Source organism: Phoenix dactylifera, chromosome 15 (genome assembly GCF_051530095.1).
Source record: "Phoenix dactylifera cultivar Ajwa chromosome 15, Ajwa_hap1_PhDact_Kaust_v1.1, whole genome shotgun sequence".
In the NCBI taxonomy this organism is placed as follows: domain Eukaryota; kingdom Viridiplantae; phylum Streptophyta; class Magnoliopsida; order Arecales; family Arecaceae; genus Phoenix; species Phoenix dactylifera.
Window position 1 is genome coordinate 10,494,187 of NC_143204.1, and position 16,136 is coordinate 10,510,322.

Consider the following 16,136-nt stretch of genomic DNA (forward strand, 5'->3'; position numbering starts at 1 on the left):
TCTACTTAAAATGAGCCATTTGCACGTCGGATTTACGAATCGGATCATAAATTGTCACCCCTAAAAACTTGAATTTGGCCACTCTTTTTTTTCTTTTTTTTTTTTTTGACTTGACTAGGTCCGGCTATATTGAGGATGAGTCAATTTTGGACCTAAATCTTACATCCAAAATAAGTTTGTTTAAGATCACCGGCTGTTTTCCCCTGGTTTTCTATTACAATTTCTTGCATTTTACATCTCTAGAGAATGAGAGTCCAATCATAACAAGGTACCATACAGCCAATGGCTCGGTGACTTGAAACAAATGATATTTAAAATACACGTTAACTTAGTCTGCGAGACCTGTGCAAGGGTAAAGGGAAAGAATGAGGTATTTTGAAATACCTCCATTTTATTCTTTTTCCTAACAAATTTTTTTATGTTTAAAAATTTATTATGCTAATTGTTTACGTGCAAACTTTTGTTTATAACATCATTCTTTACCATATTAGATTAAATATTGGCTCCGAAATATAGTAAACTAATACTGTACAAAAAAATAAAAGAAGTAGATCAACTAAAGAAAAATAAAGTGCATGAGACAATCTATATTTTGTTCTTTTTCTAATAAATTGAAATACAATATTTATATTTAATAAATAAGTTAATTTCTCTCATGCAAACTTCTTCTAAAACCTTATTCTTTACCATATTAAATAAATATTAGTTCCTACCTCTAGTAACAAAAATCAACTTAATATTACATTAAAAAGAAAAGAAGTAAATCAACTAAATAAAAACAAAAAATTGGCTGAAACAAGGTCATCCTTTTATTCTTTTCTGTAACAAATTAGTATTGAACATTTAAAGTTCAGAATAGTTTTAAGATAATTTTTCTCTTGAAAAATTTTGCTAAGAATTACATCATTCTTTACTATATTAACTTAAATATTGGTTTCCATTTGTATTAAGAAAATCAACTAAATAGTGTAAGAAAAAAGTAAATCAACTAAATAAAAACAAAATGGGTGAGACTCAATGCTTTCATTAGGCTCTAAAACAAATGACCACATAAGCATATGTGCATATCTGCATGCAATACTTTCGGCTTAAAAACAGGCATAAACCTCGAACCAAAATGAAACAGGCATAAACAACTTAAATAAGAAGACAAACTAATTTAACAAATATATCCTGAATTTGTAACTTTTCCAACTAAAACTCAAGTGGAACCAGCAAGTCAAAATTCTTTAGAGATTTGATTTTATTTTTGCAAGATTTTATAAAACCCAATTCACCCGCCCTCTTGAGTTGCCTAGTTGGGCCAACATGATTTTTTTTAATATTAAAAAATATGTGTAACAAAATTATCTATGATTGGGTACTAGCATATTCATATTTGTATCCATATTTTTAAGAAATATGAATTCAAATAGGGATATTAAATGAATGCCAAAATTAGTATCCATATTTATTCTAAATAGATACAAATATAAATTGGATATTAAGTATAACTATATTTATTCTAAATAAATACTGACATAAATCAGATATTATTTATATCCGTATTTTTTCTATCCTAATATAGATATAAGCCAAATTTTATTCGGATATAAACCAAAATTTTATCATAATTTTGTGATGAAAAGTAACATTAATTATATATTGTAAAGGAAAAGAAAAGAATCTACTATGCAGGTCGCACACAACACATAAGTAAGCAAACATTTAGATTTAAGGTTTGTTAAATCAACACAAAGACTGATTTGGTTGTGGGTCAGGTCATCGATTCGACCAAATTTATATGAAAATATTAAAATAAAAAATTATATAAGATAAAAATACAATAAAAATATTAATATTTTCTGTATCAAATAACATTCTTACTTTTTATATAATCATAAATTATCTATCCTTAGAAAGCTTGTAAGAAAAATTATATATGAACATAGGAATGCATAGAAGTTAATTTTTAAATATTTTAATAATAAGGCTTTGAAAATGTCATAAAGAGTAAAATAATGCATGTTCATTTTCATTTTTTACCAAAGAGAAAATGATTTTTGTAAACAATAAAGATTAAAATATGAAATGTCATAATATACATCAGATGATTATTTAATAATTTGAGTACAGTCAAAAAGTCAACTCTCTTAATAAAATAGAATGCATGCTATAACGTGGCAGTTGAGAGCTTGTTATTCAAATCAAAGATCACTAGTTCAAATTAGTTTCTTTTTGAGATTTTTTACTGGATGTCCGAATCCAAATTCAAAAAGTATTTAAAATCTAAATTCGAATCCAAATTCGAAAAGATATCAAACTTTCTATCCAAATCCGATCCACTTTGGATACAGAAATGGATGCGGCAACATAGATCATAAGGCATTAAGTTCCATTATACCCGTAGATTATATGAATCATGTAGACCCTAGAATTGATTTTGATGATCACAAAACTTTGTGGTATAATTTCTAATATTTATGTTGCGAGAAGAAAGATAATTTATTTTGTAAGAAACATAGTAAGTTGAAAGAATACAAGAAGGCCTCAAAAGTTTTCAAAAAAAGTTGTAAAAAAGTTACACATCATTGGCCCAAGTTTCAAGTTCAAAGAATTAAAGTTGGAGGAGCAATTCAAAGAAAAATTCAAAAGAACATTCCTCGAGTCGACTCCTGAAAGCTTAGAGTCGACTCTGGCACTTTGGAGTCCCATGGTACAAAGCTCGAGTCAACTCCTACTTCATTCGAGCCGACTCTCTTAGTAAAGACAGAAAGATAATTTTCAGGAACAGTGCTTGAGCCGACTCCAACTCTGCAGGAGCCGACTCCAACTTTGCTAGAGCCGACTCCAATTCTACAGGAGTCGACTCCACTATGTTTGACAGCCATAAGGGCTAGGTTTTCACGGCTCCATCGACTAGTTTTTTACTCCCAACGGCTCTATTTCGTCTCTAACGGCTAGGAGAAGCTTTCCACATGTTCCTAAGACTATAAATTCATGAAAACACCATAAAACAAAAAGAGGAAGAGCTTCACAAGATTAAATCTTTCAAGAATCCTAAAAGAGAGAGCATAACACCAAATCCACAAAAAGGGCCAAACATTTGAGCAAGAAGTGAGCTATTCAAATTAGGATCAATCAGAGCATCCACCATGAGCCTCAAGATCACATTCTCAACCTCAACAAATTAGTGAAGAGCTTCAAAGATCAACCACTTTATCAATCCAAGTTTTGCTCTTTTTTATTTATGTTTTACATCTTGAGCTTAACTCTAGTATGCTTTAATTCTTTCAATTCTTCAATTGTATCAAGTTTCACAAAAGTGGAACTTGAGGGAAAAGGTTTTAGTTGATTCCCTTTAAAATCAAATGGATTTATTGGGATCCCGAAAAACAACGTATAAAGTTTGGTTGGTGATCCCGCAAAACCAACTAGGTTGTTTGTGATCCCGAAAAACAAACGGTATTGGGTTTGATTATTGAGCCTGGAAAAAATAATCAATTGTATTGGGTTCGTTGTGATCCCAAAAAAATAACAAGTTGGGTTGTGAACTCGAAAAACAGCCACACTGTAATCAGGAAGACTATAGTAAAATTTTCAAGAGAGCTTGGAGAGTAGACGTAGGTGTAGTTGGCACCGAACCACTATACTTTTGTGTATTTGTAATGCTTTGTTTCTTCTTTAGCGTACTGGCCTATTCATTCAGTTGCAATTCTAGTTAAAATTGTTTAGCTAGTTTTAACTTGCTTCGTCTTATCTACCTAACTTTGATTAGAATAGTACTCTTGATTGTATTAAGTTAGCTCCTTTGTTTAGATTATCTCTCCACTATACTTAAATTTATAAGCTCATTTATCTGTTGCCTAATAGTTTTAATCTTGATTAGATTAGAATTAATCTGTTGCTAAGGTTAAGTTCCACTGTGCATCCATATAACTTAGCTTAATTAACTCAAAAGTTTAGAAGTAATTAAAAGTTTTTAAAAGCCCAATTCACCCCCTCCCCCTCTTGGGCTGCATCTACTGAGCAACAAGTGGTATCAGAGCAGGTGGTCTAATATTAGTTGTTGACCTAACCGTCAAAACCAAAGATCATGGCAGCCCCTTTCAATAATTTATTTTCTAAGGGATCTTCTACAAACAGACCCCCACTGTTTTTTGGAATCGATTATAGGTAGTGGAAAGCTAGAATGAAAGTTTTTACTCAAGCCTAAAACTATGACCTTTAGATATTCACAGTAAATGGTCCTCACACACTCTCTGAAATTGTTGATAATGAAAAAGACTTAGCACAATTGAATACTAATGCTATGAACATACTATATTATGTTACTCATGAAATTGTATTTAATGAAATCTTTGCATGCTTATCTGCTAAGAAGATCTGGGATATTTTAGAAGATATTTATGATAAATTCCAGATCAGCTCATATGTGCTTCAATTACATACTAACAGTGAGCATGCAGGAAACATTTTTGAATCTCCCAATCAGGAAGAAAGAACAATAAATAAAGAATTCGGCAATGAAGACAAGGATCCATTCTCAAACATCGAAAAATTCAAAAGATTCCTGAAGACAAAGAAGAAGAGGAAGCAAGAAGAAAGGAAGAAAGAGATAAAAAGCAAGAAAGCCTTGACCAAGAAAGAGTCAAGCTAGAAAATAAAAGCTAGAAGAAACAATGATGACATCAGCTCCAAAAAACTACAAGAGGCAATTAACTTGTGCTTTACAGCATAAGAAGATAAAGTAAAATCTGAATCTGATTTTACACTAAGTGAATTTCAAGAAGAATTATATTTCGATGAACTATTAAATGCTTTACATGATTTGTATGGTGAATGTAAAAGAACTATCTATGAAAAACAAGAATCTTAAAAAGCTAAATTTGAAAATTTCAGAAGAAAAAAAATTCTATTGCTGAAATACAAGACAAATTAAATTATGAAAATGAAAGCTTAAGGTTAAATTCAAAAGAATTGATTCAGAAAAATTAGAACTTAATTAAAAAAAATTATAACTTAAGTGAAGAAGTTAACAAAATGACATCTTTTATTAACAAGTTCACTGTAAGATTAAAAATGATGTTTGAAAGCCAATATATTTTTTTTGATAAATTAAGACTTGGTTGGACTTTTGGTGCCGACACCAGTGCCAAGTCAGTCGGTCGCCACATGATCCAGCCAGCTTAGCAAGTCCCAGCTGATTTAGCCAGCCTAATTTTATTTTGGATTGATTTATTTTAGTTGGGTTTATTTTATGTTGATTGTGTTTATTTGCATATTGTCATTTGGGTTTATTTGCATTTTGTCATTTTAGGGCCTTTTTAGGATTGTTTTATTTTTAGGGATCTATTTATTATTTTGTGACCTTATATATATGGGTCCACCCTCATGTTTAGGGTTTAATGAATGATGAATGAAAATTAGCCCCCTTCTTTCTCCCCCTCCTCTTCTCCTCTTCTCCTCTTCTTTTTCTTCCCCCTCTTCTTCTTCCCTCTTCCCTCTCCTTTCTGTAGTTGTTCAGCATTAGTTTGGTATCAAAGCAGGCCGGCTTTGCCCCTGCTGCTAAAACCTTGATCCACTTTCTGTTCTCCTCTCTCTCTCTCACGGCTCTCACATGAAAAAAATAGAGAAGGGGGACCTTCATCGATTCACCACACACCCAGCTTCCTCTGTTTGCTCACAACTCCCGATCCCACCCCCTCTCAGCCGACTCACACCACTCACCCCTCTTATCAGGTTTTATGGGAAAACACAAAAAAAGAGAGGGATAAAACAACCTTTTCTTCTCTCCTCCTTTTCTTCTTCCCCCTCTTCTTCTCCTCTTCCTCTTTGTCTCTCCTTCCCTACCTCCATCCTACATCAGCTTGGTATCAGATCAGGCTGGCTTTGCCCCTGCTGCCAAGGCGACGATCCAGTTCTTTTTCCTTCTCTCTCTCTTGGTTTTCAACAAAAAAAGGGGAAAAACCCCTTCCTCAGATCATCCCACCGGCGACCGTCCTCATCCCGCTCGCCTCCACCACGTTCACGACCACCACTTCCACCATTCACCCCCGGAAGCCGCCTTCGGCCGTCGCCGTGACCAGCCATCGCCCCTCACTCAAGGCTATGGAGCCCCGCCCCGTAGCCGCAGAGGATCTTGCCGGCCACTATGCCCTGTGATGCGCTACCGGAAGCCGCCGTCTGCTGGGGCCGTGACCGCCATCCGCCACAGCATCAGAGCTCCACCCGCAGTCGCTGCCGTAGGGGTTGGAGCGCCCTCCCAAATCCATCGGGAGGTTGAAGAAAGGTAGATTAACGGGTAAGAGGCCACCCGTTAACCCGAACCCGGTAGCCCGGATCCAAAAAAAAATTGCGGATCGGGCTGTCTTAACGAGTTGGGTCTGTTAACCCATTATCCCAAGTCCATTTGGGTTATAAAAAATTAAAAAAAAAGAAAAGATAAAAAAGAAAAAAAAAGAGTACTTTCATTTCCTTCCTCTGGTCGTCTACAACTCCACCGCCGCCTCCGCCTCTCCTCCCCCGATTGCACGCCGCTTCCACCTCCACCGCAACGCCACCTCCGACGTCGCCGCTTTCCCTCTGCCCGCACGCACCGCCGCCATCTTCCTCTGCCGCCCGCACGCAGCGCCACCCCCTTGCTGCGACCGCCTCCACCGCAGCGCCGCCTTGTCTCCCCACCGCCGTGCTCCGCCCCTTCCTCTTCCTCCTTCTTTGCCGCTCGCTGCTTTCATCTCCTCTGCTACCGCCTGAGTCTGACCACCCCTTCGCCTTACCCCGCCACCGCCGCCTTCTCTCCCCTCCCCCCCCCTTCTTCATTTGTCCCGACCACTCCTCACAGCACCTTGCCCACGCCAACTCTCCCTCCCTCTTTCATTTCATCAAGGGTTTCAACATTGAAACCCTCTTCACACCACATCAGGCTCATTTTGCCCCCCCTCCCCTCTCTTCCTTCATGGGCCGACTCCACGCGCCCTACCACTCTCCTTCCTCATCGGGCCCAAACCACCCGCGCCCCCTCTCAAGGCCCACCCTCACTCCGGCCCACCCACCCTGCTTTTTCTGCTGCAGACCCCTAACCCCTAGGCCTTTTGGGCCCAATTTCAATAGGTCGGCCACTCCATTTTTATTTTCCCTCTTGTCTGCAACTTCAAAGCCCAACAGGCCCTTTCTTCCACAAGCCCACCAACTAGAATTGTTCAAGCCCATAAGTTGCTGAGATCAGACCCGCCGAGTTGCTGTGCTTAGACCCGATTCGTGCTATTCGCTTTTGATCGTCGCCCCAACCCAGGTCAAATTCCTTTATTACTGAAAATTCTATTTGTTTGTCTAAATTTAGTATCAATTAACTCTTTAGTGCTCTATTGATATTACTTCTTGAAAATTTCAACACATCCACTCCGAACAACACCAAAACCCTAGTAGTGGCCTATCTTTGTTATTAATTGTAGGGCAACCTCATCTTTGGAAGTTCTTTGAGGCTCTGTGCAGCCCTGCAACACACTGAAAACTAGTACTATTTGATTGCAACTACTTGCCTGAATTTATTACGTAATTCAATGCCAATTTCAATTGCTAGAGTTGGCTTCCGATTAAATTGAGCATATACCTTGCAATTTTAAATTACTTTCCTGCATTAGGTCTACTTAGAAACCTCTTTAGTTACATATCTTCATTCATTTTATGCATCTACGTAGTGGTCGTGTCGCATCTTATTCTGGGTCCCAACTAGACATAGATTTCAAAATTGAAGCTCTATTGAAAACTATCCAAGATACTAATGCTCAAGTCCAAAACACCAATGCCCAAGTCCAAACCAATAATGCCCAAATTCATGACCTAACCACAATGTCCACCTAGGTTAATGCCCGACTTGATTCAATTGAGGCTTCACTTCAGAGGGTTATTGAACCCAAGGAAGCTAGTGCCTCCTATTTACCGGTCTTGAAGGGGACGAGACCCTAGAACATATCCTAGAACAACAAGGCTCTGTTCGGCAGGATAATTTTGGTAATAGGTCTGTTCCAGGTCATCATCATGTCTACCCTCATCCTAGAGACCTGGTCCCTTCCCTAATATTGATAGAGGTTACCGACATAACGTAGAACCCAGAGAACCTCGTGATCCTGATGAAGATTGAGGATGATAGTGTTATTTTGATGATTAACACAACAATTGAGGAGATATCTAATTAAATACTACAAGTTAATATGATACATCTTACTGAGTTCGTCACTCTCGGTACATTAGAAGAATGAGATCAAGATGTCTTTCAATGATTAACAATGAGATAAAATTTAATAGAAAAGGGATAGTGAATTCTAAATTCTAATTCATCAAAGTTTCAAGTGAAACGTACTCTTAAGGGCACAATAGTAATTTTTATTTCTAAGAGTATGTAGCACTACTATGGCATACATTCAAAATTGCTTGAAGGATATTTCATTGATTATATGGATGAATCTAACCTTAAGATGCAGCAAAGTGTGGAATGAGTCGACCCCAAGAAAGGTGAAGTCGACTCCGGCACATCATGGAACCATCAGGCACACCTCTGCAAAAATGGCACGGATGAACAGTAGTGGAGTCGACCCCAAGTATGCTTGAGTCGACCCCATCTTCAAGCCTCAAGAAAACAAGTCTCTGAAATTTACTGAGAGGGCCGACCCCAATCTTCCTTGAGCCGACCCCAGGTGGAGCCGACCCCAGGAATGCTTGAGTCGACCCCAAATGAACATGAGTCAACCCCAAGGCTATGTCGTTCAAAACTGTCTCTGAAATCTCTGAGAGGGTCGATCCTAATGGAACTTGAGTCGACCCCACTGTAGCTTGAGTCGACCCCAAAAAGAGTTGAGTCGACCCTAGTGAAAAATCGCTGAAATACAAGGTTCTGTGATCCCTGAGAGGGTCGACCCTACTGTAGCAGGAGTCGACCCCAATGAAAGTTGGATCGACCCCACTGAAAGTTGAATCGACCCCAAGTCTGATGAACAGTGGTTTGAGTCAACCCCAGAAAAGTTTGGGTCGACCCCAGCACGGGCAGAAGCATAACGGCTAGTTCTGCAGAAGTACTTTTTGACCTCCCAAAAGCAAGTAACGGCTAGTTTTTGAAATCTAACCAATGGGAGGTGTCCAATGGATTAGAAAAACTATTTAAAATGACACTATTCATCAGAGAAGACATCCTTTTTGTAAAATATCAAAGCTTACTCAAGAAAGACAAGAGCCCTAATCTTCTTCATTCTAGTGCTTCATTCTAAGTGCCTAAAGGAAGTGATTGAGTAGATTCTAAGAGACATTAAGAGCTCCATCAACCCTTGAAGAGTAAAGCAATCTTGGCAAAGAAGAGAGAAGTCTCATCAAAGCGATAACTATATTCTAAACTCTTCTTTGTAGCTCATAATTATTATATTTGCTCATTTAGGAGTTTCAACCTTTTTCTTTTTCTTAATCACCTTGTAAAGGTTTATTGGTGAGCCCGTAAAACCAACGGTGTAGATTTGTTGGTGAACCTATAAAACCAACTGTGAAGGTTTGTTGGTGAGCCCGTAAAACCAATATAGGTTTTTGGTGATCCTGGAAAACCAAAGTGTAAAGGTCTTTGGATTGTGAGCCCCAAAAACAATCCAACTGTAATCCGTGGGATTATAGTGAATTCCCAAGGGGTCGCTTGGGGAGTGGACGTAGGTGCTTAGGAGAGCACCGAACCACTATACTTCTTGTGTGTTTGCATTGTGTATTGTCTTAACTTAACTCACTCATCAATTGACTCAATTAAGGTATGAAAAATTTAGAGAAACCAATTCACCCCCCTCCTCTTGGCTTGTCACCTTGGGCAACAAGTAGTATCAGAGCAAGGTGCTCTCATAGTATTTGCTGATCTCACAATCAAGAGACAAAGATCATGACAACCCAAGTAGGATGTTCTATGAGTGAGGGGCAATCCACAAATAGACCTTCTCTATTTAATGGCACTAATTACACATACTGGAAAGCTAGGATGAGGATATTCATTCAAGCTCTAGACTATAAATTGTGGAATATCATAACTAGAGGACTACACACACCCATAATTAGTATAGAGGGCACAATCATTTCCAAACCAGAAATGAATTGGAATGAAAGTGACAGAAGACTAGCACAACTAAATGCTAAAGCAATTAATGTACTTTACTGTTCACTAGATGTAAGTGAATTCAATAGAATATCCACATGCATTTCTGCGAAAAAAATTTGGGATAAACTGAAAATTATACATGAAGGAACTAATCAAGTCAAGGAGTCAAAAATAAATATATTAGTACATAAGTATGAGTTGTTTAAAATGTAATCCACTGAGTCCATAACTGAAATGTTTACTCAATTCACGAAAATCATAAATGGGCTAAAGAGCTTAGGAAAGTCTTATACTAACTCTGTACTAGTGCAAAAAATTCTCAAATCTCTACCAAGAGTTTGGAAGGCCAAGGTAACAGCAATTCAAGAAGCAAAGGACCTCAATACACTATAATTAGAAGAACTTCTAGGATCACTCATGATCCATGAGTTGACCATGAGGCAAAATTCAGAAGATGAGGTCAAGAAAAGAAAGACCATTGCCTTGAAGTCTACCACTCCAAAACAGGAAACTGAATCAGAAGAATCTGATGATGAGGAGGAATATGATGAAGAAGGAATGTCTATGCTTGCAAGAAAATTCAGAAAATTTATGAAGGAAAGAAGAAATTTTATAAAAGAAAATCCTTCCTCAAAGGTAGCTCAAGCAAGCAAAAGGGTAAGGATAAAGAAAAGGAAAGGAAAACACCAATTTGCTATAAGTGTAACAAGCCCGGGCATTTCAAGATAGATTGTCCGGAATTAAAATGGATGGCAAGAAAACTTAAGAAGAGCAACTTCATGGCTGAATAGAGTGAAAGTGAGGAGTCAAGTTCGGAAGAGGAAGATCAACAAGAGACGGCTCAAATCTGCTACATGGCCAATGACAATGAGGTAGATTCTAAACTTGAATGTAATTTTACAGTAGAAGAGTTACATGATGCATTTTTAGAACTCATGGAAGAACATAAGAAATTAATCAATAAAAATAAAGTTCTAAAAGATGAAAATCAATCTCTTATCAAAGAAAAGCTAAAACTATCTAATGACTATGAAACATTAAGTAGGAGATTCACCAATGAAACCAAAAGTCAAATAGCTAAAAATGTCAAGTTAAAAGAAGATGCTGAAAAATACAAATCTTTAGTGGACAAGTTTACACTTAGCTCAACTAAATTAAATATGATTCTTGATAGTCAAAAAGCTGTATATGATAAAGCTGGGTTAGGATATAAAACAAATAAAAAACAAAAATACTTGAAGAACATATTTGTGAAAGCCAAAAATGAAAATATAACTTGTCATTGCTGCAATAAATTAGGACATAAAGCATATGAATGTAATTATAGAAAGTCTAGCTACAACAAATTGAGTGATAATTATAAGCAAAAATCCAAGAAAATTTGGGTTCCAAAAGGAACATCAAGTACTAACCCTAAAGGATCCAACATAGTTTGGGTACCTAAAGCATATTCTTGATCTTGATTGTAAGGGTGTCTTGCAGCTAATAAGGTGGATAAATGATGGTATCTAGATAGCGGCTGTTCAAGATACATGACAGGTGACGTAGAATAATTTGTCACCTTGGAATCTAAGAAGGGTGGAGTGGTAACCTATGGAGACAATGGAAAAGAACTTATCATTGGAAAGGATAAAATTTATATTACTCCATCCACCTTTATAAAAAATGTTTTATCAGTTAATGGTCTGAAACATAACCTACTTAGCATAAGTCAATTTTGTGATAAAGATTTTAAAGTTACATATGAAGCCTCAATATGCATAATCACAAATTCTAAAGATAATAGCATTGTACTTATAGGACAAAGGCAGAGAAATATTTACATGGTAGATCTTCATGATTTAGGCAAGAAAAATGGATTATGTTTAATTACTAATGAAGAAAGAAAAAATAAAATAAGTTGGCTTTGGCATCGTAGACTAGGACATGCTAGTATGGACTTAATATCAAAACTAGTCAAGAAGGATTTGATAAAAGATGTGCCAAAATTGATCTTTGAAAAGGACAAAATCTGTGGACCATGCTCATTAGGAAAGCAAACAAAATCATCCTTCAAATCAAAGAATATAGTATCAACCACTAGGCCTTTTGAACTCATACATATGGATCTATTTGGACCCACTAGAACCGCAAGTCTATGAGAGAAAAAGTATGGACTAGTTATAGTAGATGATTTTTCAAGATAGACATGGGTTTCATTTCTTGCACATAAGAATGAAGCATTTTCAGCATTCTTGAAATATTATAAAAATATCATAACTAAAAAAAAGCTCACCTTAATAGCAATTCGAAGTGATCATGGAACTGAATTTGAAAATCAACACTTTGAAGAATTTTGTAATGAAAATGGTATCTCACATCAATTTTCAGCACCTAGAACGCCTCAACAAAATGGGGTTGTTGAAAGGAAAAATAGGACCTTGGCAGAAATGGCACGCACAATGTTGTGCGAGTCAAATCTTCCAAAGTACTTTTGGGCTGATGCTATAAGTACTGCTTGCCATATTCTAAATCGGGTTTTAATACGACCTATAACCAAAAAAACTCCTTATGGACTTTAAAAGAATAAGAAACCAACTGCTAAATATCTTAGAGTATTTGGATGTAGATGTTTCATTTTAAACAATAGCAAGGAGGATCTAAGTAAATTTGATGCCAAGTCAGATGAAGGTATCTTCTTAGAATACTCTACATCTAGCAGGGCATACAGAGTGTTCAACAAAAGAACTCTTGTAGTTGAAGATGTAGAGTGATTGATTATAATCCTATTTGATTTTGATGAGCTCAAAGCAATTGAGTATATCTGATGTTATACTAATGAATTCAATCTAGTGTTTCAGCCAAATATTTGTGAATTTATGCTTAAGTGTCTCTAGCTTTGGTTCAATACATTTTGGCTAAGTTTGGAACTCAGTTTGAACTAAAGTCTGAAGCTCGAGTCGACTCCGGAAGATTACGAGTCGACTCCAAGTATTTCAGAAGTTCTGGCACATGCTCGAGTCGACTCCGGCACACTGCGAGTCGACTCCGACTGAGAACAGACAGCATATCAGAGCTCAGATTTCAGATTCCTAGGGATTGTGTTTGAAATAGTCGGATGGAGCTTAAATTTTAGGATCTTTAGGATTCGTCGGAAAGTTGAGAGATGGGTAGGAACCAGATAAGGGGATAATATTCATTTGTTTTGTTAACTATTATGTATTATTCTGTTTGGATAAATTTATAACATTTATATATTTTTACTGAATCAGAATGCCGCCTCGTCGTGTCCGTACCTTGAATCGGATGGTTGGGCGCTCTCGGGGAAGAGCCCCCACTAACCAAGCGGGCGAGGCACCACATAACTCAGGGGCCTAGGGTCAATCAACTCCAGATGCTGCCGCCGGAAATCAAACTCGGGTGCTCGAACTGATCGAGGAGGTCTTCGGGTTAGTACGCCAACAGAGGCAACAACCTCAGCAACCAGTCCAGCAGGATGTTGCTCCTCCTGAGCAAAGAAGGAGTATTGCAGAATTCAAGAGAATGGCACCTTCGGCTTTTAAAAGCACTACTAGTCCTCAAGAGGCCGAAACCTGGATAGATGAAATGGAGAAAGCCTTCAGGGAAATGGAGTGCACCGATGAAGAAAAGGTCAGATTTGCCACCTATATGCTTCAGGACTGAGCTCATCATTGGTGGATGTTTGTGGAGCGCACATTGGCACCCGAGCAGGAGGCACTTACTTGGCAAAGATTCCGCACCGCATTCTACTCCAAGTATTTTCCCTCCAGTCGTCTGAGGGAGCTAGAGAGGGAATTTCTCAATCTGAATCAAGGAACTATGACTGTGGATGAGTATTATGAGGCAGAGTTTGACAGGCTATCTCGGTTTGCTCCCACCCTCGTCATGGATGCAGAGTCCCGGATGAGAAGATTTGAAGAAGGATTGAAGCCTCACTTACGTTGGAGTTTGGCCGCAATACACTCGACGAACTATGATGATCTGGTAGACAGGGCTAAGAATCTGGAAATTGTCTGGAAAGAAACATATGATGCCAAAGATAGGAAACAAAAGAAGAGAAGCAGAGATTATGATGCTCGCAGTGGACAGAATTCTAGCAAGACTGCAAAATCTCATAATCAATCTTGGCAATCAGGGAAGCAAGGATCTTATGGAAAAACTATTCAGCAAGAGAAGCATAAGGGTGATGCATGTGGTGGTATGCATAAGACTGAACACTGTAGACGATTATCCGGTGCTTGTTTCAGATGCGGCCAGCAGGGTCATAAGGTAGTTGAGTGTCCTCAACAGGACTTTCGATCAGTTTAGAGGCCTCAAACTACAAGAACCCAGCAAGTGCAAACTTATCCTGCTCCGGCTCAGTCAGCTCAGCCTTCTCCTAAGCAGCAGAAAGGGGGGAGACCGCACACACAGGGTCGTATTTATGCACTGACTCAGCAGGATGCTCAGGCATCCAACACTGTGGTGTCAGGTACATTGCCAGTTGCTTCTATTTATGCTCATACATTATTTGATTCTAGTGCTACGCATTTTTTTGTGTCATCTACATTTGTGCAAAAACATGACCTGCCTTATGTGCAATTAGAGTATGATCTGCATGTTAGCACTCTTGCCGGGAGCGGAATGATTGGTAACCAGGTCTGCAAGACTTGTCCGATTCAGATTGTAGGTAGAGACTTGCCTGCTGATTTGATAGTTATAGATATCCATGACTTTGACATAATCCTCGGTATGGACTGGTTAGCATCACAATTTGCCACCATTAACTGCCATGAGAAATGGGTAAACTTTCAGATCCCCAGAGATACCGAATTCAGCTTCGTAAGGAGTGGTGCTTATACCTCCCCTCGAGTTGTCTCCGCTATGCAAATTAAGCGGCTGCTTAGAAAGGAGAGTATGGCGGATATTGCCACAGTGGTTGATACCAGACAATCAGATCAAAGATTGGAAGATATTCGAGTAGTGAATTAATACCCTGATGTCTTTCCGGAAGACCTTCCTGGCTTGCCACCAGATAGAGAAATTGAATTTGCAATTGATTTGATTCCTGGTACTACACCAATCTCTAAGACCCGCTATAGAATGGCTCTAGCTAAAATGAAAGAATTAAAGGAGCAGTTGTAGGATCTTCTTGATAAGGGTTTCATCAGACCTAGTGTTTCACTTTGGGGAGCTCCAGTCTTATTTGTAAAGAAGAAGGATGGTAGTATGAGATTATGTATTGATTATCGAGAGATAAATAAAGCAACAATAAAGAACAAGTATCCTCTACCAAGAATTGATGACTTATTTGATCAGTTAAAGGGTGCTCAGATATTCTCTAAAATTGATCTTCGTTCTGGGTACCATCAATTAAAGATAAGGGCTGAAGATGTGCCTAAAACTGTTTTTCGTACTCGTTATGGGCACTATGAATTTTTGGTCATGCCTTTTGGACTGACAAATGCCCCTGCAGCTTTTATGGATCTGATGAACAGGGTGTTCAGACCCTTTCTGGATAAATTTGTAGTAGTCTTTATTGATGATATCTTGATCTATTCTGGGAGCCAGGCCGAGCACGAGCAACATTTGAGGTTAGTACTGGAAACCCTAAGACAAGAGCAGTTGTATGGTAAGTTGAAGAAAAGTGAATTCTGGCTAGACAGTGTGATGTTCCTAGGGCATGTAATATCTAAAGAGGGTATCTATGTGGATCCAAAGAAGATCGAGGCAGTGGTCAACTGGAGCAGACCCAACAGTGTTACTGAGATTCGCAGCTTCTTGGGCCTAGCAGGATATTATAAACGATTTGTTGAGGATTTTTCCTCTATTGCTGCATCTTTGACTCGACTAACTCGTAAAGGAGTTAAGTTTGAGTGGTCAGATAAATGTGAACAGAGCTTCCATGAGCTTAAGCAACGTTTGGTGTCCGCTCCCATCCTTACCCTCCCCTCCAGTGGCAAAGGTTATACCATCTACAGTGATGCCTCAAAGAAAGGATTGGGTTGTGTGCTGATGCAGAATGATAAGGTTATTGCATATGCTTCCCGACAATTAA

General features: G+C 38.2%; 1 protein-coding gene across 1 annotated transcript; it reads left to right on the plus strand.

The window, feature by feature from the left end:
- Positions 1-13,777: 13,777 nt before the first annotated feature.
- Positions 13,778-15,070, plus strand: LOC120109276 (uncharacterized). The gene is made up of 3 exons (XM_089927622.1): positions 13,778-13,965; positions 14,092-14,368; positions 14,462-15,070. Exons 1-3 carry the CDS (start codon positions 13,778-13,780, stop codon positions 15,068-15,070), a joined length of 1,074 nt encoding a protein of 357 aa, XP_089783748.1.
- Positions 15,071-16,136: the final 1,066 nt, after the last annotated feature.